General features: G+C 44.5%; 1 protein-coding gene across 1 annotated transcript; it reads right to left on the bottom strand.

Annotated features, from left to right (window-relative positions):
- Positions 1 to 4,260: 4,260 nt before the first annotated feature.
- On the bottom strand, positions 4,261 to 23,046 carry LOC144179434 (pancreatic triacylglycerol lipase-like). The gene is made up of 6 exons (XM_077707786.1): positions 22,930 to 23,046; positions 13,333 to 13,517; positions 10,900 to 11,214; positions 9,006 to 9,258; positions 6,281 to 6,475; positions 4,261 to 4,616 (listed from the first exon to the last, which is right to left on the bottom strand). The coding sequence occupies exons 1-6, from the start codon at positions 22,949 to 22,951 to the stop codon at positions 4,387 to 4,389; spliced, it is 1,200 nt and encodes a 399-aa protein (XP_077563912.1). The 5' UTR covers positions 22,952 to 23,046; the 3' UTR covers positions 4,261 to 4,386.
- Between the last annotated feature and the right edge of the window lie 745 nt (positions 23,047 to 23,791).

Consider the following 23,791-nt stretch of genomic DNA (forward strand, 5'->3'; position numbering starts at 1 on the left):
CCCCGATATACGGTTTTCCACAGGTCGGTGACATTTTAATATCACGCGTATCTGAAGATGCAAATTGTTGCCTCGGTTTCACGCCTCATTCGTTATTAGCTTCTTGTATTCCGTTCACTTTTCCGCACGTGCCTTTTGGCTTTCATGCTGCGTAGGAAAGCACTTTCACATCATTCTCATCCGCAAGCTTTTTTGTCCTGTGTGGTAAGCCATAAAATATGGCATCGCAACCCCCACCCTTTCTCTGCTCGTTCCCTTGCTTTGTTCCTCCTTCCTGCTATAATAGACTGGAGCAGCTTCACCCTAACCGATGCTAGCAGGCTGTCTGCATACCCCTGATCCCTTAGCCTAGGAATCTGTGGTGCGTAGCTTTCTGGCGTGAGGTCGTAGCACGCTTTCCTGAAGTCATGGGTCAAGCAGGAGGCTGCAATGCCCCCTTCCAATTTTCGATGTGCCGGGTGGTACCGTGGTAGCTTTTTATATGACCTAATTGTGTACACATAGCATACCGACCCCTCGTGGGTAAACACGAGCTTGCAGAAGGCATCCTGGAAAATCTTGAATACTCTCTCTGGGGCGATGGCAGGTCCGAGCTTGATATTACGGCAAATGAGATACTGCAAGTTTGCGCTTCGTCTCCGTACCTCTTTTGTTCAGTTTCTCGTTGTAACCTTAGCGCAATTCAAGGTAAAGCTGTAGCACTGTGGCTATAGCTAGGAGAGCACTGCGGTGTATACTCACTGCCCCTGTAATCGCTCGTGCCTGCTCGAGACTCCTCTCCGCGTGCAATTAAAGCTTATGTCTTTTTGCCTCTTCTCACGTGACATTGTCGAATGTTTCGTTTCGCGTGCAAGGAGCGCTGCATAAAATTAACCTGTGAATATTGCATTTTCTGCCATTAATAACGGAATTAGACGCCTTTGGGACATTGCCCTTGTTGGATCCATGTTACATCTCAGGTATGTTAAATTTAGGCATCGAAATCTCAGTGCTCAGCGAGCTACCAAGCCCAGTAGCACCAGGCTTTCTCGAAATTTGGTCTGTGAATTATTCCTTGCAGTGTCATTGCTATTACGCGATGGGTGCAACAATGACGAGTATCATCGGCATCGAATGAAAGTGGGTGTCACCGAAAACTGTAGATTTGTTTTCATGGCCAAACTAGTTGGACGGGGAATGCTCAACTAAAAGGGGTGTATCCTTCGATGGCGCGATAGTCCGTTTGGAGAGATGTACCAGCCTGGACCTTTCTGTGCAATGCAGTACATTAATTAAACGTGCTTATATACCCCACCCCACGTAGAACAACCCAAAAATTGGAAACCCAACTTATTTACCAAAATAGCCTATAATTGATCCCAAAGAACTATGCAGTGAAGAAATCCCGGTTCTTGGAAAAACTTTGGCACTGCTCGTTCCCAGGTCGTTCACGCTAAAACCCGCGATTCTACATCCAGGTTACTGATGCCGGACAGCGAGGTCCTTTTAGCAGTGGGTCAAAACAATAGGCAGTGAGAAAGGGCTGCGCACTTTCCTTCACATTGCGGGACCTGTAAGAAGTGAGTTGATAATATGACGCCGGTAACTAATTGAAGTGCATTTATAGCAGAAAAGTTGCTTGGAATCAACTGTTTTTGTTTCGCGCGGGTACCCCCAAAGCTACTGAAATCATTATACGCCCGCCGATGTGGTTCGGTTGCAAAGGCTTTGTGCTGCTGAACACGAGGACGGGGGTTCAATTCCCGGCCGCGGCAGCCGTTTTTCTGATGGGGGCGAAAAGCAAAAACGCCCATGTGTACGACATTTCCGCGGGCGTTAAAGATCTCCAGGTGGTCAAAATTAATCCTGGGCCCTCCACTACGGCGCGCCTCATCGCCTGCGTTGCGTCCGCGCGTTAAACCCTACAACTAAATCAATCAATCAATCAATCAATCAATCAATCAATCAATCAATCAATCAATCAATCAATCAATCAATCAATCAATCAATCAATCAATCAATCAATCAATCAATCAAACAAACAAACAAACAAACAATCAATCAATCAATCAATCAATCAATCAATCAATCAATCGAAATCATTATACCCCTTATGCTGTGACACCTGAACACACAGTGGCTGAAGAAAAAGGAAGAACATACCGGGTGTCTCGTGGCGGACAACTACTTCTCGTCTTGTAAAGTATTCTCTGTTTGAATTATATGCAGGATTGAGTCAAGTGCAGTTTTGCACTGATAAAGCTATAACCCAATGGACAAGATTCCGGCGTCGTCACGTCTAGCTACTGCTGCATGCCAATAGCTGCGTGGCGTTGCGATGCCCCGCCTTTACAAAATAAAACACGAAGAAAGCCACTGCCCCCATTTGCTGGGAGCTCTGCCGTTGAGCCAGTCCGATTCAGTAACGCACAAAACGAAACATTATTGCCCTTCCACTCTGTAATGACGGATGAGCGGCGAAGTTGGCCCCAGTATACGAAATGCACAAAACAGAACTTCTTTGCTTGTAATTCCCGGTCGAGAAATCAGCACTTAACCCAATAGAACTTTCAAGGACTCGAGGTTTATTCTGGTAAGCAAACATGGAGCTGTCTTCTTCCCTCCTCGTATGCGTCACAGGCATCCTACTGTCTGCGTAACACACCAACCCAAACCGCACGACCCTGACGACACCGGAATGTTCGCATTGGGGCGGTATAGGTACAAGTTTGAACCACCCGCCAGCACCACGGACATGTCATCAATTAGGGCATGACACCTATGTCTGCGCGTGCCTCCCCCCCCCCCTTCCCTCGACACCCTACTCGTGCCTGATAAACCGGCAACCAGTTACTTGCGCGTGCTTAAAAGTGAAAGGCACCGTCAAAATTGCCGCTTTGAAAGGCCTTCAAGGCCAACCAAAAATATTGGCTCAGGTCGACGTTCCAGTTCATCCGGTCGAGATTAGCAGCTACTCGGCGAGCTGATGCATGCGTGGAAACGGCGGTGGCCGCGGCTCTCAGTTGTTGCCGCACCATTTGCACTTCTGTTCCGGAAGACGCTCCTTCGAATGAATGACACGCGACTGACACGCCTTTGCCCATAAGGAGGTAAATCCTCGAAGGACTCGAGCTTTATTCTAGTGTACAAACATATGTGGCTGACCGTTTCCACCCCGCGTCGTCGGCATCTCACCGGCGGTGTAACACACCAGCCCCAACCCAAACCGCTCGGCCATTGAGGAGAGCTGACTTGTCACACTGAGCCACGAGGCTTCCACTTTTAAATTTCCCGCCAGCACAACGCGCATGTCATTGGTAACTGCATGAACACTAGCTGTGCATGCGCGCCCCCTGCTTCCACCCCCCCCAGTGCACTCAGAAACTGTTCACCGGTGGTGGGCGCGTGCTTGGGCGTGAAATAAACGGGCGAAAATGCGTCGCGGAAATCCTTTCATGCTGAAGGAGATTTATGGGCTGACGTCTGCGTTCAAGGCGGGCGAGTTGCTCTGGTATTGATTGATAATGGCGTTACAGCCGTTTTGAGCCGGCTGCGCAGCTTGTGGGAAAAGCACCGGTGGTAGCGAGGGGATTAGCAGCAGTGAATGGGGGAGCGGCGCTGGCGAGGAGGAGCACCGATGCGGCGCCTAGGAAATCGGCTTCACCGGAATGAAAACTGGGGGGTGGAGCAGAGGGGGGGGGGGGAGGCATATACTGCACAACTGCGCTTGTGCAGTCTGTAACTGCGCTGATGCGGTCTGTACAGACATTTAACCAATGGAGCTTGAACGAGTGGTCTGTCTCTTACGAATGACACGAGGCCTACACATTTAGAAGTTATGTGCGGGAGGTTTTTCGCCTTGCAAGGTTGATGCAGCTCCGGCCTTACTTCTTCCGCCATTGGCCGCCGTTGTCACTTGTTCTCTGCTTCACACAGTAGCTCTCTGCACGCATGTTTGCGGCAATAAACCCAGCCACTCGCCCTAATATTACTTCTAAGTTCCATATTACTTCTAGGATTACTTCTAAGATTCGGCTGATTTTGATTTGTGAAACAGCAGGATCTGGCTCATTTCGGAAACAAGCAACGATCTGCGTACACGTTTTCAGGGCGTTCTCTCGCCTCATTCCTTGGCACTTCTTTTTAAGGGGAAACTTGCCGAGTTTGTTTTAATCACTGCAGTTTTAACTGACTTAGTTTCAGTTTGTGGATTTGGCTGATTTGAAGAAAAAAAACCGCCTCAAGTGACATTAAATTTCTCACATTGACAACAGTTTGAAATTCGAGGGGTAATGGGACTTTTATTAAAGATTGCCTGAAGATCTGTGATGCCTTGTGAATATGGAGTTTGATGGCGGTGTGGTGTTTGTGGTCGCTTTCCAGGGGCGTTCCTATGCGCGTCAATTGTCATGCCTTACAAAAGGGGTTGTGCCCATTCGTCCACAAATACTGTTGTCCACGTCCGGCAGCGCTGGTGCTGTAGTAGCCCATTTCGCCATCGAATCCGGTAATGTTGCACTTAGAGCCCAGGAACGCATCGATGCTATTGCATGGGTGGGACCTAAAAAGACAGCGCCGCTTTCCTTGAACAGACTCGATGAAGTACTGCACGGCTCTCCGGTGGTGGCAAAAGAGGTCTGCAAGTAAAAGACACGACATGCGTCAACCATTCGAAAGCGGTTTCTCAAACCAGTGACGGCACCAACAATACTGCGATATTTATTCGAGGGAATTTATTTTGTCGTCAGCGTAACGTTGTACGAATGCTATTACCCCACTGTTCAACATTGTAAGGATGCTTATTTATTTACATACGGACGGAATCATTTTAGTGAAAAAATATAATTCAGCGTTTAAACAGGAAGCAACCTTCCAGAGACGTTAACAAACATGGTGAGCATACACGAGATTTTCTTTTCGGAAGGAGGCAGTACCCACAAGAAAAAGGTAGGGTCAACAATCTGAACACTCAAAAAGAGAAAAAGACGAAGACAAAGCCTAATGAGGGAGCCAAATGAAATTAAAAGTGTCTTCTCAATGCCGTGTGCGACACAACACGACCTTTTTATGACTATGTTTATAAAAATCAGATATTTCTTTTACTCTTCCCCCAGGTTTTGAAAGGCCAGTGGCTGCTGCATTCTGGTCCGATACCCGCGTGGTTTTATCGTCAATGAGATAACTGTAGCTGGCTTTTGCAATCGCGCTCCTAAGATCCGAACAGCGACTCGCACGGGAAGGGGTAGGGGGCGGAGTCCTGACGGCGTTGCACGAAAAAAGCCTTGGCCTCAATAAGTAAACGGCACCAGCGGGGACCGCCAGGAAAGCACGTGCGTGTGGTTTGTGTGGGGAGCTTCTGGAAAAGCCTGAGTTCCTGCTTGTATTACGTCCTATGCGTTAAGAGCTGGTAGCGTCTTTGCCAGGAAGACTACATTGGTGGTTTCTCCTTGCGTCTCGTGTTTATTGACTACTGACGCACTCACCACCAGTCATCGATGTGCAAAAAAATAGCGAATAAACCTTCCACAATTACTCTGTGACGGTCCAGTTCATTCCAACGCGGACGCACCAAAATGAAAGCTTCGGGTTATGTCGATTCCCAGCTGTGCATACAATTCCGTAGATATGTATTTTCTCTACGCATAGTACAAAAAGGCGAATGGTGGTGGGGAGAGAAGGCACTGCTGCAGTGTGAGATGAATTGGTGAGTGTATTTATCTGTACGAAGTCCTGGTAGCCTCCTCAATCCCTCACCAAGACTAGTAATCCTTCTCTTGTAGAAAGCCACCCCACCGCAATGCAGCTGCAAGAAGATTGCATTCGCCACATATGCTGAGCCTTTTCTAGGTAAGTCGGAAGATCACAAATCCACTCTTGCAGCGAGTTTTTGTGAGAGCAAAAGGTGATATATAATCAAACAGTGCCATTCGGAAAAATATAAATACTTATTTGTCGTTTCGCCGTGCTGCAAAAAAGAACTCCAGCCAGCGCAGCCGGTCTGATTCTAATATTGGTAAATTAAACCGTCCACAACTTCTTCAATTAAGGATAACTTGTCATTCAACGGCAAAAATTAAGACATCTATGCTTTTACAGTAATGAGCATACGGTTTGAACAACGAGTTTTTGTTTATGCATACGCTTTCGATGAGCTTGAATTTTTGTTGGGTGAACAGGATATCCCACCCCTTCACCGCCTTCTGAGAACATGTGAGCTCCGACATTTTTTTGCCTTACGATCGAAGCTAGGCTTCGAGCCTCACACAATAGTAACGTATTATTCTGGATGTACACTGCTTACCAAAGAATCCGCAGCCGGGTTGTGACCTGCCACCGTTGGGATAGAAGTTTACATCACCGAAGGGCAAATCTACTCCAAGCTGGCCGGCGAGAACGTTGGTACCAGCTGTGGTGTGGATGGCGTCTACGTAGGCGGCGTCGTCCTTGGAGACCTGTTGGGCGTATCCTTGAAATAGTGGTGCAGCCGCGTCCAATGCTGCGTGCAGTAAACGTTTACATAGGTCATAACTAGACAACATGTTTTTTTATCACAAACTGCAGAAGACATGTAGTATTGTATTGTAAGGAGCGTGGTTGTATAAAACCGTCGCATGCTTAAAAAAATTCATAACAAGCCGCACTCATTATAAAAGTTTTATCCAATAGCTCGAAAGGGAAAGTTCGATGTAGGCACACCTCCATAGTTAAATTTCAGTAACCCTCACATGGGAACCGCCACTTTACAGCGACATCTGAAAAATTATCTTTTAATCCCCCGATGTCCTTCAATTTGCATGTCCGAAAATTCTTCGAATAACGTACGTACTTGTTGCCATAGAATAGGCTAGGAGGTATCGAACTGACACCGCAATGGTAAAAAAATATTTACACAATTTTCTTAGTTTTTGGTATACATACTCTCTGAATGCCAGTAGCCATTGTTTGAAAAAGGATGTAGAGAAAATGGCATTTACGTCCTTTTTGGAGACGACAGTGTAAGTGGTCACTACCGTGGATTCAGCAAGGTTGTTAGAGTCGTTGTTTGATGGTTTGATTATACGTACGCCGGAGAAGACAATCTGTCACGCTTAAGCTAAGGTTTTGTGTGATGAGTCTTAAAAAGATTAATATATTAAGTACATTTGGCATTACGTTGTAACAGACAAAAAACGTGTATGATTCATTCATTGACAAATCACCACTATGGCGAGAGCAGTTCCAAATAATAAAATTGGTAAAACTGTTCTGGCTAATTTCACGAACACCTATGATAAACTTATAAGGGGGATCCCCAATTAAGCAGGGATGTTCGGGCGTTGATATTACCTGTGCTTTTCACAGAAACGCTAAACTGCTCGCAATTAAATTTGCCGAAAATATTAAAGCCTGTTTTTTATATTGGTTGCTTTTGTGAAAACAGGTCTTTTTTTGAAGTGTTGAACTCAAGAGAATACGTGCGTATTTATTTTTTCAAATTAAAAAGCTTTATAATAAATAAGCCTGCAAGTAGAATCAGGAATATTTTTCCTATTTTACTATCATTTCGAAGACAAAGAGTAGTCGTCGTCAAATGTAAATCAGCCTATTTGTTTTCGTTACAAGACGAAAGCGTATCCCACGGCTTTTGAACTGCTCTTAAACTGAGCTGTCTGAATCCCCAATTTGATACAGAAGTTTCTTATCTCATCCATCAATCGGCTCATCTATGTTCACCTGGGTATCATGTCCTCTCTGGCAACTAGGCTGCTACACGGAGTATGAACCGTTTCACAGTTCTCTTCGCTTGATGTCCAGCACACCTCCGAGTTTTTTATTTGAGCTAAGATATCTCCTACACGAATTGGCTCGTAATCTCAGGCGCCAGGGGTTCATACTTATTTCATACTAAAATTTTTACTTACTTCACACTTCACCCTGAGGCTTGTTGGTCCAACCTAAGTTTTGCCTTGAGGTGCTCAGTTATTCCCAACGTTCCCGCTTGAAGGTTATTAGGCGCGCATTCATGACACGCTAACCTACCGTGAACTGATACCGAGTACTGGCCGGCGGCCGTCTTGCGTATACAATTCTACGCCTTATTTAATTTTGACGCATGATTAGGCACCTACAATGCGGCCAATATAATCGTAATCATCAACGCCTTCTAATATTTTGTTACCCAGGATATTTCCTCACCTGCTGGTTATTTTGTCATGCCTATTTATTAGTACTTGCGATATACTCCTATTTGTCTTTAACCAGATGTCTAGGAGTCTCCGAAAAGTTCATCAGTGATTCTTTGGAGCTGGCCCTTATTACTGCATTACTGCATCCGATGTCGTACGCACAGCTCAAGCGGAAGAAATCTTCTCTATTTAATTCTATCCGTAATTTTTGCTATTAAAGCGTCATAAGTTCCTTTTCAACTGAACATTTCTGTGATGTTGAAAAGCCTTGCGTGAACGGCTCATGCTTTTTTCTTCTGGAGAACTGACTTTTTCACAAGAATGACGCCGGCATCACAGTATTAATTGACAAACCCTTAACTTAAAAGCCACGTTTTACAGATTCCAGTACATCTCAACTTACACCTAGTGACATTGCTTTCCGTGAGCCGTTCCCGAGTCCAAGTTCCAAATGGAGCGAAAATCGCAGTCATTGTTCAGTGGAAATGAACAGAGTGTCCTTCGTGCTCGTGTTCACTAAGTCTATCAGTGCTAGATGTTTAGCGGAAGCATGGCCATGAGTATTTCAGGAATCTAACTTTGAACTCAGCCTCTTACCGAGTAGTTCTTGCTTACTCATGTGTACATTAGCGAGAAAGGGGGCATTGCTCTACAGTAATGGGGCGTTATACACTTTGTTTGAAGTTCAAAATTTAACATGTGCATCAACCATACTGACTACAAGAATTGTTGCTTGTTCATTTTTTCTCTACAAATATAGTGACGTAAGCCAGCTAACAATACCGGCCAATACAGGAACTGTGGCATAAAAAGTCGCAAAGAATGGCGCTGGGAAGCTCACAGCGCTACTGGGCCGTGTACCTGTGATTCGTCCAATCTTGGTGGCTGTGGCGTTATAAAAGTGGCGCCCGCAAAATCCAACGACGTGTGCGCCCAGGCTGAAGCCAACCAGGTGGATGCGCTTGGCGTTTAAGGAATACGGATGCAGGGAAATGAGCTGTTGGAGAAGCACCGATATCTGGCGGCCAACGAGGGCCGCGTTTGCCGATGCCGCCATGTAGTACGGAAACGTGGATCCCGCGGACCAGTCGACCAGAATGATGTTCGCGTTCTTCTGTTATGACAAGAAGTTAGCAGGATTATAGACAGGAAGCAGAAGACAGGAACAGGACACTGAGTGGCTCAGCGAACACGATTTAGTGGGAAATTGTCGGAGTTAATAAAATTTGCGACGCTCTGAATGTAACCAGTAAAATGTATTGAAGTCTCTGAACTAAACAGGGGCAGCAAATTCTAACCCAGTAAGAAAGATGCCAGGCTTTTTATGAAAGCACAAAAAATTGCGAGCTAGAATAACAGTAAAGTGGAAAATTGAATACTGAAGCTTTGGTGAGTACGCTGTGGAGCGGAGAATAGCAGTATCCGAGGTGTCAAGTGCTGTTGCAGAAAAACGGCTGCGCGGCAGAGCTAGCACAAAATTTGAACTACTGTCTGTCTTCGGAGGTTAAACTTCAGCATTTTACAGATAGAAGGATATAAGCAACACCTTCTGAAGTGAAACGTAATGTTACACGATTACTTCCACAACATCATAATGTTAGGAGAACGCAGTTCGCTAGCGAAGACGAGAGGTACTGAAGAAAGGCTGTAACTTACTTACGTGCGTATATAAAAAAATAGGTCGTGAATGCTATCTCTGTAAAATCTTTGTAAATCCGTGTACTTGAAGACTCTCCAAGTAAGGGCTTGTTGCTAGAGTTTTAAGGATATTCGCATTTTAGTTAAACCTTTTTACCAACCCCAAACATGGGCTTGTTGTCAGAGCTGTAAGGATATTTGCATTCTCGTTAAACCTTTCTGCAAACCTATAAAAACTGCTTCTTTTCCCCTAGACGACTGAACGCGTAACCTTCGAAAACCCATTCATATCATATATAAAGAAATGAGTCCGCATGATTCCAGCAGCAACAGCAACAATTACCGAACAACTATTTAAACAGGTTGAAAAGCTGACATTTCTGAAAGCCTTCTTGGGCAGCTCCTTATTTATCAAAAGAGCTTTAAAATATATTTCAAGAGGAATTGGAGCAAACTATGCAATGTTTTTCCTCTAGACCCATATTTTATACCATATCCTTGCTAAGGTAAAGGAAGGGTGCATTGATTCGGGAACAAACGATGATTCAGGGAAACAATCACCAAGTTGTGCATGACTTCTTTCCATACGCTTCTGTAGCAAACGAGGATAAACGCGTCCAACACAGTGGCCGCACTGTATTGTTGTACATGTTTCTCCTTCTTTCGTTCTCAGGTTCTTGCGCCGTAATTACAATCAAGCATCATGTAATAACTTCCCCGCATCAATCTTTTCTTAGCACTGCGTTTGTCTCGCTCATAGTTACCATTATCCTACGGCAAAGCTTTTGATTGAACTTTCTGAAAAATTTTTGGCAGACTTCCTGCTATATCACTGATTAAAATTATGTCATCCCAAAATCTTCTAAATCTTAGGTGGCTCTGTCTATGGTTGAAGATGCATAATAAGTGAAAAGCCTACAGAGTGAAGAACCCTAGGTGATCTATATTAACTACGCTAATCATATTTAAAAGCTCCCGTGCTGCCAGTCATGGTTTATGTAAAGGGTTGAATGTAAGAATGGGAACGCCATGTGGCTCCAGAACAAATATCACTCTAAACCCCGGGGTACCACCTGTCGGGTACTTCTAGTTTTCAATTAGTATGGGGGAGACTTACTGCTCCAAGGAAGGCGTCACGCATAGCTACGACCCAAGGTAGTTTAGCGTCACCGTGGAAGCCATGCACTACTACGATGAGATCTTTACGAATGTCGAATAGCCGGGAAGCCTCTTGAGTCTCGTTGGCAGCGTAGTGCAGATAAACGGGCTTGTCCTTGTTACGCCACGAGAATAGCAGGAACTTGGTCCCAACTTGTTCGGGGGACGCCGGGAACCCAACAAAGTGGGAGAACTTTCCTCCGAGGCGATCGAAGCATCCCACGTAGTCGTAGCACACTTTCTCGTCGTTATATAAGGCAGTTTTGGGCATCATCTGCATGAACAACAGCCAATGTGGAGCACTGTTTTCCGCAGTGACCAAATGGGACACCACGCTACTCATACTGACAACTTAGGTTGCGTTGTTTCTATCTAACAAATGAATAAGGAGTTCAACATAAGTGGATAAATTATTACACCGTTTCCCACATGAAGCATTATATAGGTACATGTTGTGGTTAATACCAACAGCTTCAATACGTTTCGCCTAACCTTGCCTTAGCTCGTCGACAGTGCACTTGTGCGTTAATAATATCGACTTTGGTTAACAGTCGAACACAAAATTCAAAATGCTTCTATAGCCACATTTTTATTCATATTTTCTTGCCTCTCTAGAAAATTGAGATTACGTCAGGGTGCCAAGACTACCCGAAACAAAGGTAGCTCCGTGTGCACCCAATAAACTGCGGTACTAACTGCACGTTAAATACCGTAAAGGTAGGCACACAATCTAAACAAAGAAATGCAAATAGCTCACGCTAACGCGTAATACTAGAAGGTAGCGCAGCTATACGCAACCTTTCCGACCATCACGACGGCTTAAGGCCGCGATTGCAGCCGATTTGCTTCTTCTTCGCAGCCGCAGCGACCTTTACTGCATCATTGTGGCTAGAACAGCTAAGAAAAAGCAAATCGGCTGCAAACTTGGACTACGCGTCGAGGGGGTATTCTTCCACGAATAAACGAACAGAACGCGCACACTTAAACTAGGCGCCGCAGGTGCAACGTGTACACTACCACGTGTTTTGGCTCGAACAGGTGAAAAGATTGCTCTCCCCACAGTTGCGGCGGATTGACCACCAACGTGCGCTCGTTTTTTTTTTTTCCGCGCGAGGCACGTGCTCACGAGTACGCTATGACGTGTGTTTCTCGTTCCGAGCAACTGATTTCGTGATATGGTGAACGCTGGAGTTTTTTTGTGGTCAATGGTGGCTGACTTGACGAAGAAGCACTCCAAGCAGGCGTGCGCGACTGCTCGGCATTTTCTAAACATTTTTAATGGCGGACACCATACACAAACGATTTGGTCAACAGTTTCGCTGTTAAAACGCTGGTTTCGACCATTATCATTATCATTATTCGTAGCTCTTACAGCGGTTTTGTTTAAATGTTGGATGTGTGTAGACAAGACCTGTGATCCCATTTTTCTCATTTATCCGACCACACTACGCATTGTGCCAGTGAAATCTTCCCACCCTGCTAGTTTACATATGCACTACACTTCGTAGGGAATAAGACACATTATTAAAGCGTTTCAATTTGCACAGCAGTACGGTACCAAAATGTTTGAATGCGAATCTAATACCCTTTTCCTCTTCGATTCATCGAACATTTTGCAATTGTCATTTGATAACTGCGAATTTTAACTTGTTGGAATATACAAGGAAAATTAAATGTACGGGCTTCCATCAGCTTGTAACACACTGCAACCACATAACTACGGGCAACATAATGTATGATTGCAAGTCACTCATTGTCAAAGCGGACACCGGAATCCGGCTCTGCGCTGCTGAGCACGCGGTCGCGGGCTCGATTCCCGGCCGCGGCGGTCGCTTTTCTGATGGAAGCGATAAGCGAAAACGGCCGTGTGTACGAGATTTCGGAGCACCTTAAAGATCCCCAGGTGGTTAAAATTAATCCGGAGCCCTCCACTAGAGCGCGCCTCATCGCCTGCGTTGCGTCGGTGCGCTAAACCCTACAATCAATCGAAACCAGCTCTAGCATGTTTTTCCAACACGCATTTTCGGGGCTCTAGAGTGCATGCAGATTTACTTGAAATTGCGAAGCAGAGTGCGGTAACTATACGGTCACGTGGAATTTGTCTTTGCAGAAACTCAATCACTAAGAATTTTCAGTTAACTGGTTGACTAACTTTTGGCCTTCACCGACGAAATGTGTGCAACATTGGAACCCCACAAACGTCGCGTGTCGAACGCTGTCTTAATGACAGCACCCTAATCTTTCTTGTTTTACATCTGTTGATGTCTCCTGTTCTTCTTTTATGGCTCACAGTTTTGTTTTCGTTGCTAGCGTGTAAGCTTGTTATTCTTATTGCAGACAAGCTATGTATGCCAGTTTACCTAACGCCATGTTCGCTGATGGTTTTACTTGCCTTGACTGCTTCTTCGGCGAGATGTATGCTTCGGAGAATCTGTCGTCCCTGCGAGAGCTCCTTTTTTGTTATCATCTCCATGTCGGAATAGCCACTCTTGAACTGTTTTCTCGGAATCTTCTTGTCATTTTGAAATTTTGTTTTTGCTCCGCTGCTGTCGGCGCTTGATGTGGCGATGAGAATAGCTATAAGGGTAGAGAAGACGTGGTGGGTCGACGTAGGACATGAGTTTCGGCGTGACCGTAACAGAAATATCCATGAAGTGCCTCGTGTGCTTTTATTGCATCGCGACAAACCAATTCAGTATTCTTGAGCTTACCTTCTGTATAGTAAGCGACTTTAACAGTGTCAACAATTTACATTGGAAACAACCACACTGTAAACGCTGTAAATGCTCTAAACTACAGCCACCTTTTACTCTGCGAAGCGTGTAAATGATGGGTGAACGTTCCAGTTCGATGTTCTCCTGAAATGTAAAGTTCAAGATGATGTGTGTTTATAAATATTATTTTGACTGAATTTGGTTACCCGTTGACTGAATCAGGTTACCCCGCCAACCTGGTAGTATCAAATTCGGCATGCGAAATTGGTAAAAACAAGACACCTCGAACGTTAGCATTATGTATTGTGCAAGTGCACAAATATTTATAGGTTTGAAATGGAGGTGAGCGCTACAAGCCAAAGTATTGGCTGTAATTAAAACCGCTGAAACAACACCCCGCGGAAAGACATGTTCCAGCTACCTTGCGTGACGATGCAAACGGAACCGAGTTTTCCAGCAACACGGTGTATGGATGTGAATGAAAAGAACCTGCTCTCAGCACAGCGGGATGTTCCATCACCTCGATCAACCATTTCATTTTGTAGGCAGCGTTGCCCATGGCAGTGGAGGTAAAGATATTTGCACGCGAGGATCTCCAGATGAAGAACAAGAATATATGTTCGTTTTGGTAGATCCTCAGACATGGCAAGCGCTTAGGAGCACTCAAAGGTCAAAGCACAAGACCATCACACGCATTCAGTATCGCGAGCCTTCAGAGGACGTTTTAAGTGCGCAATATATTTTAAATGCGATATAAGTGCGCCATTTTAAATGCGATAAATTTTTAGTGTCTTGTGCGCGCCGCCGCGGATGGTGTTAACTGGCCTTCACCCAGTTCAGGATACATAGGGTATATCAATCCGTTTTAGGATTTTCCTTGGAACCATCAGTAACGTGTTTACTGCTGCATGAGCATGTATCTGTCGGGGGCTAGTCGTCCTCTGCAGACCTGCCGCGTGGCTCAGTGGCTGAGGCGTTGTGCTGCCGAGCAAAAGAGGACGCGGGTTCGATACCTTGCCGGGGCGGCCGCTTTTCTGATGGAGGCGAAAAGCAAAAAAGGACCGTGTGTACGAGATTTTTCCGCACGTTAAAGATCCCAGGGTGGTCAAAATTTATCCGGAGCCCTCCACTACGGCGCGCGTTATCGCCGGCGTTGCTTCGGCGCGTTAAACCCATCAATCAATCAATCAATCAATCAATCAATCAATCAATCAATCAATCAATCAATCAATCAATCAATCAATCAATCAATCAATCAATCAATCAATCAATCAATCAATCAATCAATCAATCAATCAGGTCTTCCTTAGCAGACAGCCTATGAGCATCCGTAAAACGAGCGTGTTCCGCCTTCTGCGTCGTTAATGGGTGATACATAGAGTATCCCCAATTACTGGCGGATCATAGGTCTCCGGTTGGGTGGTTGATACCACGGGTCCCAGACCGGTCCCGTTGAAATTAAACCCAAGAAAAACAAAATATATGATTTTTCCAGCTTGCAACAAACGTTTCGGGCAACAGGTTTACCTGAATTTCAGAGGCGAATGTATTGACCAAGTTAGTTCACACAAATTTGTTGGCATTGTGTTTAAAGGAGCCATGAAGAGAAAACACAAGTTTGGTTCATTCGAAAGGTTCCCTCGTTAGAATCATACTGACACCACTTTTAACCTAAACTTCGCTTAAAGGAGCCATGAAGAGAAAACACAAGTTTGGTTCATTCGAAAGATTGCCTCGTTAGAACCATAACGACACCACTTATAACGCAAACTTCGCTCAAATAAGCTACATAATTAGGAAAAAAGGAAATGACCATGCGACCCACCAGCTCATTTTCCGCAACAGAACCTATGATGTCACTGGGGAATGCTCTGCGATTGGCGGAGGCCGGCAAAAGCAAACGCATGTTAGGCAGGGCTTACAGTTTGCATAGCGAGCTAAATGCCCGTGAAACATACTGCACATTCTTTTTATGACAAAGAACGGTGGAGTAAACGGTTGAAGTTCCGAACGAACACGCAAGCGTGTGCGCCAATGCGTACGAAACTACCGCCTGGCCGAGCTCGACATCTCGCCATCGCGCAGACGAATTTTCGGGTTCGAGGCGCTCTGACCTTGGGGGAAAAATGCCGTAAACACCGCGCATCGACGCTTGTATCTTTCTGGTCGAAGCAGAGAGCTCGCGCGAACGGCTTTCCATACACGACACCGGCCAACTGGCATAAGCGATACTGCTACTGAAGTTGAACTATTATTAACCGTAATAAAAATACGGCACATACGTACCAGTCTGTATTCGTCCGTCGCGACGGGGCTGACGAGGCAGCGGTGCCGACGGCAGGGCGTTCGTCTGTTGTGGCTATCGCGGAATGGTCGCGTTCCCGTCCACCGCGTATCCCACAACTCTTGCCGCTCGTGCACTTTGAAGCATTGAGCGTTCAAGTGGTGTGAGGTTGTTAAATGCAAGCCCTAGCTCCTCGGCGAGAGTTTTGTTCTCCGGATCAGGCGATTCCATGACTAGGGCTGCGGGTGCACTAGGTTTTACAAGTATTTTTAAAATGGCCGCCGTCTCGGTCGACTCCCGCGTGTGGGTGCTATACGGAGTCGACATACTAAGTATCTGTTTCATGGACCGGCCCGTGTGACGCCGTTGCTCACGTCACCAAATGTGCAATTTTAGCGGGAGATTTAAAATTTTGGCTTAAATTGCCTTATTTCTCAGTGAATAAAGCATCATTTGCTTCCGGGAAAGCGCTTGGGGTACTATGAAACACCTAATCTTTCGAATAAAACAAACTTTTGTTTTCTCTTCATGGCTCCTTTAAATAAGCTACATAATAAGGAAAAAAGGGAAAGGCCATGCGACCCACTAGCTCATTTCCTGCAACAGAACCTATGACGTCATACCAGAGAGCTCTGCGATTGGCAGAGGGTGGCAAAAGCAAACTCAAATTAGGTAGACCTTATAAGCTTGCTGAACCAGCTATTTGCTCTTACATTTGAGGCCCAATCTTTTTAAAGCCCTAAGAATGGTGGGACAAACAGTGGAAGCTACGAAACCACACATAAACATAGAAGTACCGAGGCGTACTGCTGTTGGTACTGCGCGCACTATGCCTGGTTTAGCTGCCCAGGACATCGGGGGTTTGGGGTTGTTTCAGACGACACTGGCCGATTGACGCAAACGACGATGTCTTACGTGACCGTATTTGTAGAGCGAGCGGCATATTTCACGAAACGATTGTCTCCATGAACAAAACAAGCTAGGTACAAATCCGTTCGCCAACAAACCAAAGGCAGAAAACGGCTTGCCGCGGTGTGGTAGCGCCATCTAGGTTCTCTAACGGTAAACAATGCCATGTAATGTCGTTGCAGGCGCTAAAACGCACGATTTAGCGGGAAAATCAAAATTTTAACTTGAAATAGTTTCTCAGTGAATAAAGCATCGTTTGCATTCAGACAAGCGCTGGGCGCACTATAAAACACGAAATCTTTCGAATAACACAAGCTTGTGTTTTGTCTTCACGGCTCCTATATTGAAAAGTTAAGTTGGTGTCCTCATATTGACAAACTACGAACCATATATCCGGGTCTATTCTTATTATTTATCATATGAACTATTTAATACCAGTTTTGTTAGAAAAGCAACGGTACTACAGTCTAGTCTATTCTCGCCTTAACTACTGCCTTTTAGTGTGGGGCTCAATACGAAAACATAGAAAACCTATAACGGCTCTAAAAAAGTACTACGCATAATTGAAAACGCACCCTATATCAGTCCAAGTTCCCCATCTTTAAGAAACAGGTGTTCACAGTTATGGAAATTCTAAATAAAAAAGATTCTAACTGTTAATCACCAAAGAAGGACTGACCCTAATGACTTTTACGAAAAATAGACGTCAAGAAGCTATGAATATGAGTTTAGGGAGAAAATTTGCACAAATTCAAAAACTCGCACAGTTTACGGTCACCAGCAACTGAGCTACCATGAGCACGACGTCGCGGGTTCGATTCCCGGCCGCGGCGGCCGCTTTTCTGATGGAGGCGAAAAGCAAAAACGCCCGTGTGTTCGAGATTTCGGCGCACGTTAAAGATCCCCAGGCGGTCAAAATTAATCCCGAGCCCTCCACTACGGCGGGCCTCATCGCCTGCGTTGCGTCGGCGCTTTAAACCATACAATCAATCAAACTGAGCTACCAGATCCCCGACTTCTCAAACAATCACCCCGAAATTCTAACCATGGCACAAGATGCTAAATCCGGACAAGTGTTCAAAAGAAAATTAGACATGCACTTTTTAAAACCACACTAATAAAGGTGTATTGCAATTTGTTTTCATCTGAAAACTTGCAGGTAATTTTTCTGACTCTATAAAATCTTGTATAGCAATTATTGTTTCTTTATGAACACTGAGAACTCTTCTTTTTTGTTTCTTGCTGTGAAATCTTGACTATCCCTCCCTCATTGTTTTCTGAAATTTGAGAGCTGCTGTGTTTTTTTTTGTTCTTGAGAAGATTGTATTGTTTTTATTGTTTCTTTCTGAAAAGTGAAAGCTGAAAAGTGAAAGTGAAAGCTACAAGTGTGTACATTCTTCTGTTGTTTTGTATTGTCACAAAGGACGTGCCATTTGGAATGGAGTCGTGCCAAAACAGGGGGGGGGGGGTGAGGGACGTCATCTTGTCAGGCTTTTTTTTTTTAGCCTTTTGACCGGTGACTCCTATACATGTTGTCGCAATAAACTTTCAACTTTTTGCACGCACACAATTCTATCGCCTTTTCGGTTATGGTTGCAGAACTAGTTAAGGACACGTGACGTTTTGGTTAGTGGTTCAAAAACCCTTTAAAAGGTATTGTCTGTTAATCTGCTAGCCAGATAACTTTGAACTGTTCTAATTAAAAGAACGGATAAGCGTGAGTGAGCTGCCAGAACTTAGTTGCATAAAATGCGCATTTACCCGTTGTTTAATGACCAAGGAGCACCAAACCTAGGCATCAAGGAATGCTCATTCTTTTCTTGTCAGCGGTTTCGAATTTTGTTTCAGAAGTTAAGCACACAGTTAGCCCCCAAATAGAAAGCTGTACCTACATTTTCAGAGTCCAAGCAATTCAAATGAAACTGTCACAATCTAATCTATTATTTATGTCGTTCACTGCGAACATGTTATGAGAATGCTTCAGAAAAGTTTGGATTTTTTGCATTTATCTGCCAATTCCTTTAATATATTTCTATTGCCTTTAAGATTCCATGAATATGAATTCTCATGTCAAGTTCAATTTATTCAACTTGCACAGGATTGCATGAAAGAATGATTCAAACTATAGATCTATGAAAAACGTAGGTTTCCTGGCTCTTTGGATCTTTGTTGGAAAACAGAACGCCAAGCTTCAAAGGCGCTTGATCAGATGCGGATCTGTGGTCAAGTTTTTGTTGTATTGGGCCCCGTCCTTAGCACACTGCATGTGACCGCTGTGCTTAATGCCTGCCTTTCGGATCCACTAATTACCTTTGCATAGGAAATATATATATCATTCCAGGAATGCTTACATTCAGTTGAGGAGTTAGGATTTGTAGAAGTTTTCAGTTTAGGGGATATTAACGAGCACTCATGTCGATAGAGGTACTTTGTAGCAATATTTCACCGTAGATGGCGCCCCACTGTCTCACAATGCCATAATCAAAGAAATGAGGACTCGCGGTAACTTATTTTCGCTTATGTTAGAATTTTTAATAGTAAAGTGACCATTGTTGCCTTTGTTGTGCTGCCTTTTCAAGCTTTTCAGATTATTCTCCGCAGAATAACAGTCCAAATTAATAAAGACGATAGTCTTTCTTGGGCTACTTAAAACCAGAAATTGTGGCCTGTCTGTATGTGTGTTTGTTTGTCTGCCTGTCTGTCTTTGACTTGATTCAACCACCCGGCCAAAGTAAAACAAGGCCTGCGCAATAGTGTTTTACAGTCACAGCTAAATCTACCCGTCCAAGTCCGGTGTAATGTTCATACTTGTCAACATTTTTGAAGAAGAACAAGACATTATGCAAATATAAGACAAAAAATTAATACAGAAGGGATATTTGCAGTGTTCCTTTACAAAAAATTATACATGCTTGATTTTTGCGAAATTAAATACTTAATCAAATGCAGAAAAAAATGACTCCGCCGTCGCCTGCAGTCGCCCGCGCCACTATAGCTTCTGGCGCCATTTTAAGAAACCAACCGACAACAGTTACGGAAGGTTCCACTAGATAGGTTCCACGTTCTGCTTGAAGCGCACGTGGATTAGGGCAACGCGGTTCTATCAACGTTGAACTAGGGCGCCTCGATTCACACGCATCTCCGCCGTACAGCAGCGTTGGCATCGAGACACCCGGCCTGAAGCAGTGGAATGCCGTAAATTCAAAATGATTTAAGCAAACCTTTGGAGTCTGGAGCGCGATGCAAGAGGGACATCAGAGGTGAGAGGGAAAGCGAAGGGAGGCATTTACTTGGCAAAAGTCGATAAAGACTATCGTCTTGCGTCGACATTTGCAACGAAAGAAGCAGATAAGCGGCCAATTTTTCCTAAAAAAATTTGTTCGCGTGTAGCACTGGCTGTATTCTTCTCTTGCGAGTAAAAAATGACCAAAAATACGTGGACGACTTCTCAAAAATACCTTTCAACAATGGCAACTCAGATGCCTGCAATAGAAGAAACTAGCGCCTTCTACAAAACAGGTATACAGAACAGGTAAATATTTTTGCAGCAACATGGTCTAGTTCAGCCTGGGCAAAGCGTTAGTTTAAACTTACCAGAAATACAGTTTGGCAATGGGCGGCAGAAGGGAAATCGCTGTGCCGAGTGAGCGGCCGCTGCACCCTTTACTGTAGTGATGTCACCCCGTTCGCAGTGTGTTTTATTGCTATTTATGCCTTTGAAACATTCGTTTACGGAATTTTGTGTTTAATAGTTTTTTTTCTCATTAGTTTACCGACACATAATTGGGTTAAGGGGTTGTCAACGTTTCTCCATTTAGTCACCCAGACTTGGCAATGTGCAGGTACAGTCGACGACAGCAAATTTACGAGGATGAAGATGCCTGAGAACTTGAATTTTTCTACAGACATGTCCGCTTCAAAAATAGTCGCAAATGGGGCGTAAAAGCTTAAACATGGTATACGCGTGGTTCTCAGATAACAAGAAAATGACGACTAACTCCGGCCGTCCTTGTAATATAATCTGTCTGACCATAAAGCCCTTAATGTTGAAATTAGCGCTCATACGAACGGCGACAGGAAATAAACATAAACTAGTAGCGAGAAGCACGGCGGTTTTAGGCACACTGGAACATACTTCCTAAACAAGATATTCCGTTTTATGTTCAATAGAGAAATAATTGTACTTATTCACCGCAAAGTGATAAGAATAGAATCTGCTCAGGGAGCGCGTTGCAATGGTGTTAAGCATTTTAATGTTTGACCATCACTGCGCTTTCACAGCGGCAAACCTAGAGAGCCCTCACAAAAAATGAGGTTAAAAGCCAAGCAGTGTCCCCTTAATGTGCGTTGCGATCAATAAGCACAGTCACGAATATCCATCACAGGTATCAAAAGCTACAGCTTGATGTGGGCCAGTTGGTTCGTCATGATCACTGGGTTTAAAGGCGCAAGAAAAAACGCGGACTTGTTTTTTCTTGTAGTGTCCGCGTTTTTTCTTGCGCATTTCAACGCTGTGACCAAGTATTAAGACTGATACCAGGTCCCCCCAATTTCCAATTCTTGTTAATTGAGTATTGAAATAATAACGAACACGAATATCAACCCCTTGCATACATCACACTACAATTCGTGTACCGTATCATCGTAAAACACGAGAGTTTGAGTGAGCTCGCCGCTTTTGGCGTGATAAGAATTTTATCAATTGCTTGAACAGTGGATCTACAATGCACTTGAAAATGACGGTTGCCGGCGTTGTACGATAAAACAGCCGAGATTTCGCGCGAACATGAAATAATGACTTCAATGGCACCTTGGAAATAGAAAATGTGTCGTTATGTACAAGAAAAAATTATTCGTCCTTCGCGAATACAACCCAAAGCTATATTCAGGATAATTCGGACGACACCTTTATTACGTCACGGTCGGGCGCGCCCACACTGTTCCAGACGCTATCATGGCGCCCTCAGTTCTAGTAAATCTTCGTTGTTGGACTCTTTATAACGTCTCTACTGACTTCGCCTCATATTATTTCACAGCGCTTACAAAACACAATCATTTGGAACTCCTGCCCCACTTAGTTATCTACTGGGAGGTGACACTTTACAAGTGCTCTAATTAACTTGTCGATGCAAATCTTATGTAGGGTACTGCTCGCAATAGCGCGTTCACTACCATTCACATATTCAGCTCCCCTAGCTCACACATCTTTTTCTTTCTTTTAAATCTCTGAGAACCTCTACGGTACATGATGGGATTTACTACAAAAATTTTCCGGGCCCCGGGCGTGTTTCAGCATTTCTAATGAATGAGGATGGATAAGAAAATGCGTGGCCGAGGTGTTGCATGCGTCCAAGAGAGGTGCAGAGGCTGGGGAAGTAGCATTTGTCTCATCCTATACCCAAAGGTGCACGCCCGCAGACTACAGCGCAACAATTTCTGATCAGGCATCTATCAAAACAGGTGCTGTACTGCAATACACGTAAATATTGACTGCGTCCTCCCCAAACTTTCTGGCGCCGCCCTTTCAGAAACCCTCGTGCAACCTTGGGAACAGTAGATTACAGCCAGCGAACTGTCCACAGCGCTGGGTGAGGATGGCTGGAACAGATTGACTGTATTTCTGAGGACACAGTCTCGAACAGAGTTGGTAGTGCGTTGGCGTGCTGCAACGTCTTCTGAAATTAAAAATTGTCGTTAAGACGCGAATATATATTCGCACCTAATCACAGTGGTAAATGCTTCAAGCTTTCTGTCGAATGTGCCCAACATTCCCGATGCATTTGCAAACAGTGATAGTGAGAAATATTTTTCCCTCAAATAGCAGAATAATCTTTATTCCAGGCTTGCTAACAGGCACGCCTGAGTAAGCTTTTTAGCTTAATACCGAGTCTTTCAATTCACAGCGTTCGAATTAGAAGTAATACCATATATTCAAGGAGAAGAAAATTTGATATTGTGTCCATAGCACAACTCCCTGGTGTAATTGGGAAGGCTAAGACACTTCCAATCCACACCATTTTTGGCTCGTAATACTACACGAAACAAGGTTGCTAACATGAAAAAAGCGAAATCTCTAACTCACCGAGAAAAAGTTTTAAGAACATTGTTGAAGATGAGCCGGCTGCAGCTTCCGCAGAGTGCAACCGTGGGAGACCCCTAAAGGCACAACGGCGAGTCCTGGCCTCCGTATCTTTTATAGGTGAAGATATCACCCCACGCTTCGTAGATCCTGATATAAGAGAATTTCTAAGGTGGGAGGTGTTCACGTCAAACACACCTCCCGTGATGTTTGTTCTGGGCGTTTTATCAGTGTCCTGTTCTTATGTCCTCGAGGGCCTGAATGAGAGTGCCTGTTGCCACGCTATATTTTATCCAAGCGGCCACAACTATATTATTCAATGTCTTCCCTGCATTGTTTGCCTTTATTTCGCTGAGTTGGTTCGTTACTAGACGGGGACGAGAAAGGCGCCGATTTATAAAGTAATTTTTATTCAATTTGGTGTAAAATATGCATGCAGTTGTAACTGTCCCTTAATCACGCGATATAAAATAGGCATAAAACGAAGCCTAGCGACAAAGCATTCATATAGACAACTAAGGCTCTAAGTTGGGCAAGTTGGTTACTTAATAAGGAATGCATTGTACTGGCGAACATATACGCAGAGACAAAGGAAAAGAGGAGGCGCCTGCTTAGACGTTTCTTTACAAAGGTAATAAAGGAGTCGTCTCCTCCTTACCTTTGTATCTGTGTTAAGGTTCGCTAGTACGATGAATTCCTCAGCATTCATGTAGGTCGCGCGTGAATAGGCCATGTGTACACACTGTGGAAGCGGGGGTTGACTAACGCAGATTTTTCTCTCCTGACAATTTTGAAAGCTTAATCCACCCTTCAGGTTTTTTATCTTTTTTGTCCAATTTGGCGGCCATGTTTTAAGTTATTCTGG

The sequence above is a fragment of the Haemaphysalis longicornis genome, unplaced genomic scaffold (assembly GCF_048455015.1).
Source record: "Haemaphysalis longicornis isolate Haplotype H1 unplaced genomic scaffold, Haemaphysalis longicornis Haplotype H1 scaffold_4, whole genome shotgun sequence".
NCBI lineage: Eukaryota > Metazoa > Arthropoda > Arachnida > Ixodida > Ixodidae > Haemaphysalis > Haemaphysalis longicornis.

Coding starts and splice junctions, on each gene's coding strand:
- LOC144179434 (XM_077707786.1), bottom strand. CDS start 22,951: ATGTTCTTAAAACTTTTTCTCG. Junction 13,518..22,929: donor GTTCTTAAAACTTTTTCTCG/GTGAGTTAGAGA, acceptor CTACCCTTATAG/CTATTCTCATCGCCACATCA. Junction 11,215..13,332: donor TCGCCGAAGAAGCAGTCAAG/GCAAGTAAAACC, acceptor TTGTTCATGCAG/ATGATGCCCAAAACTGCCTT.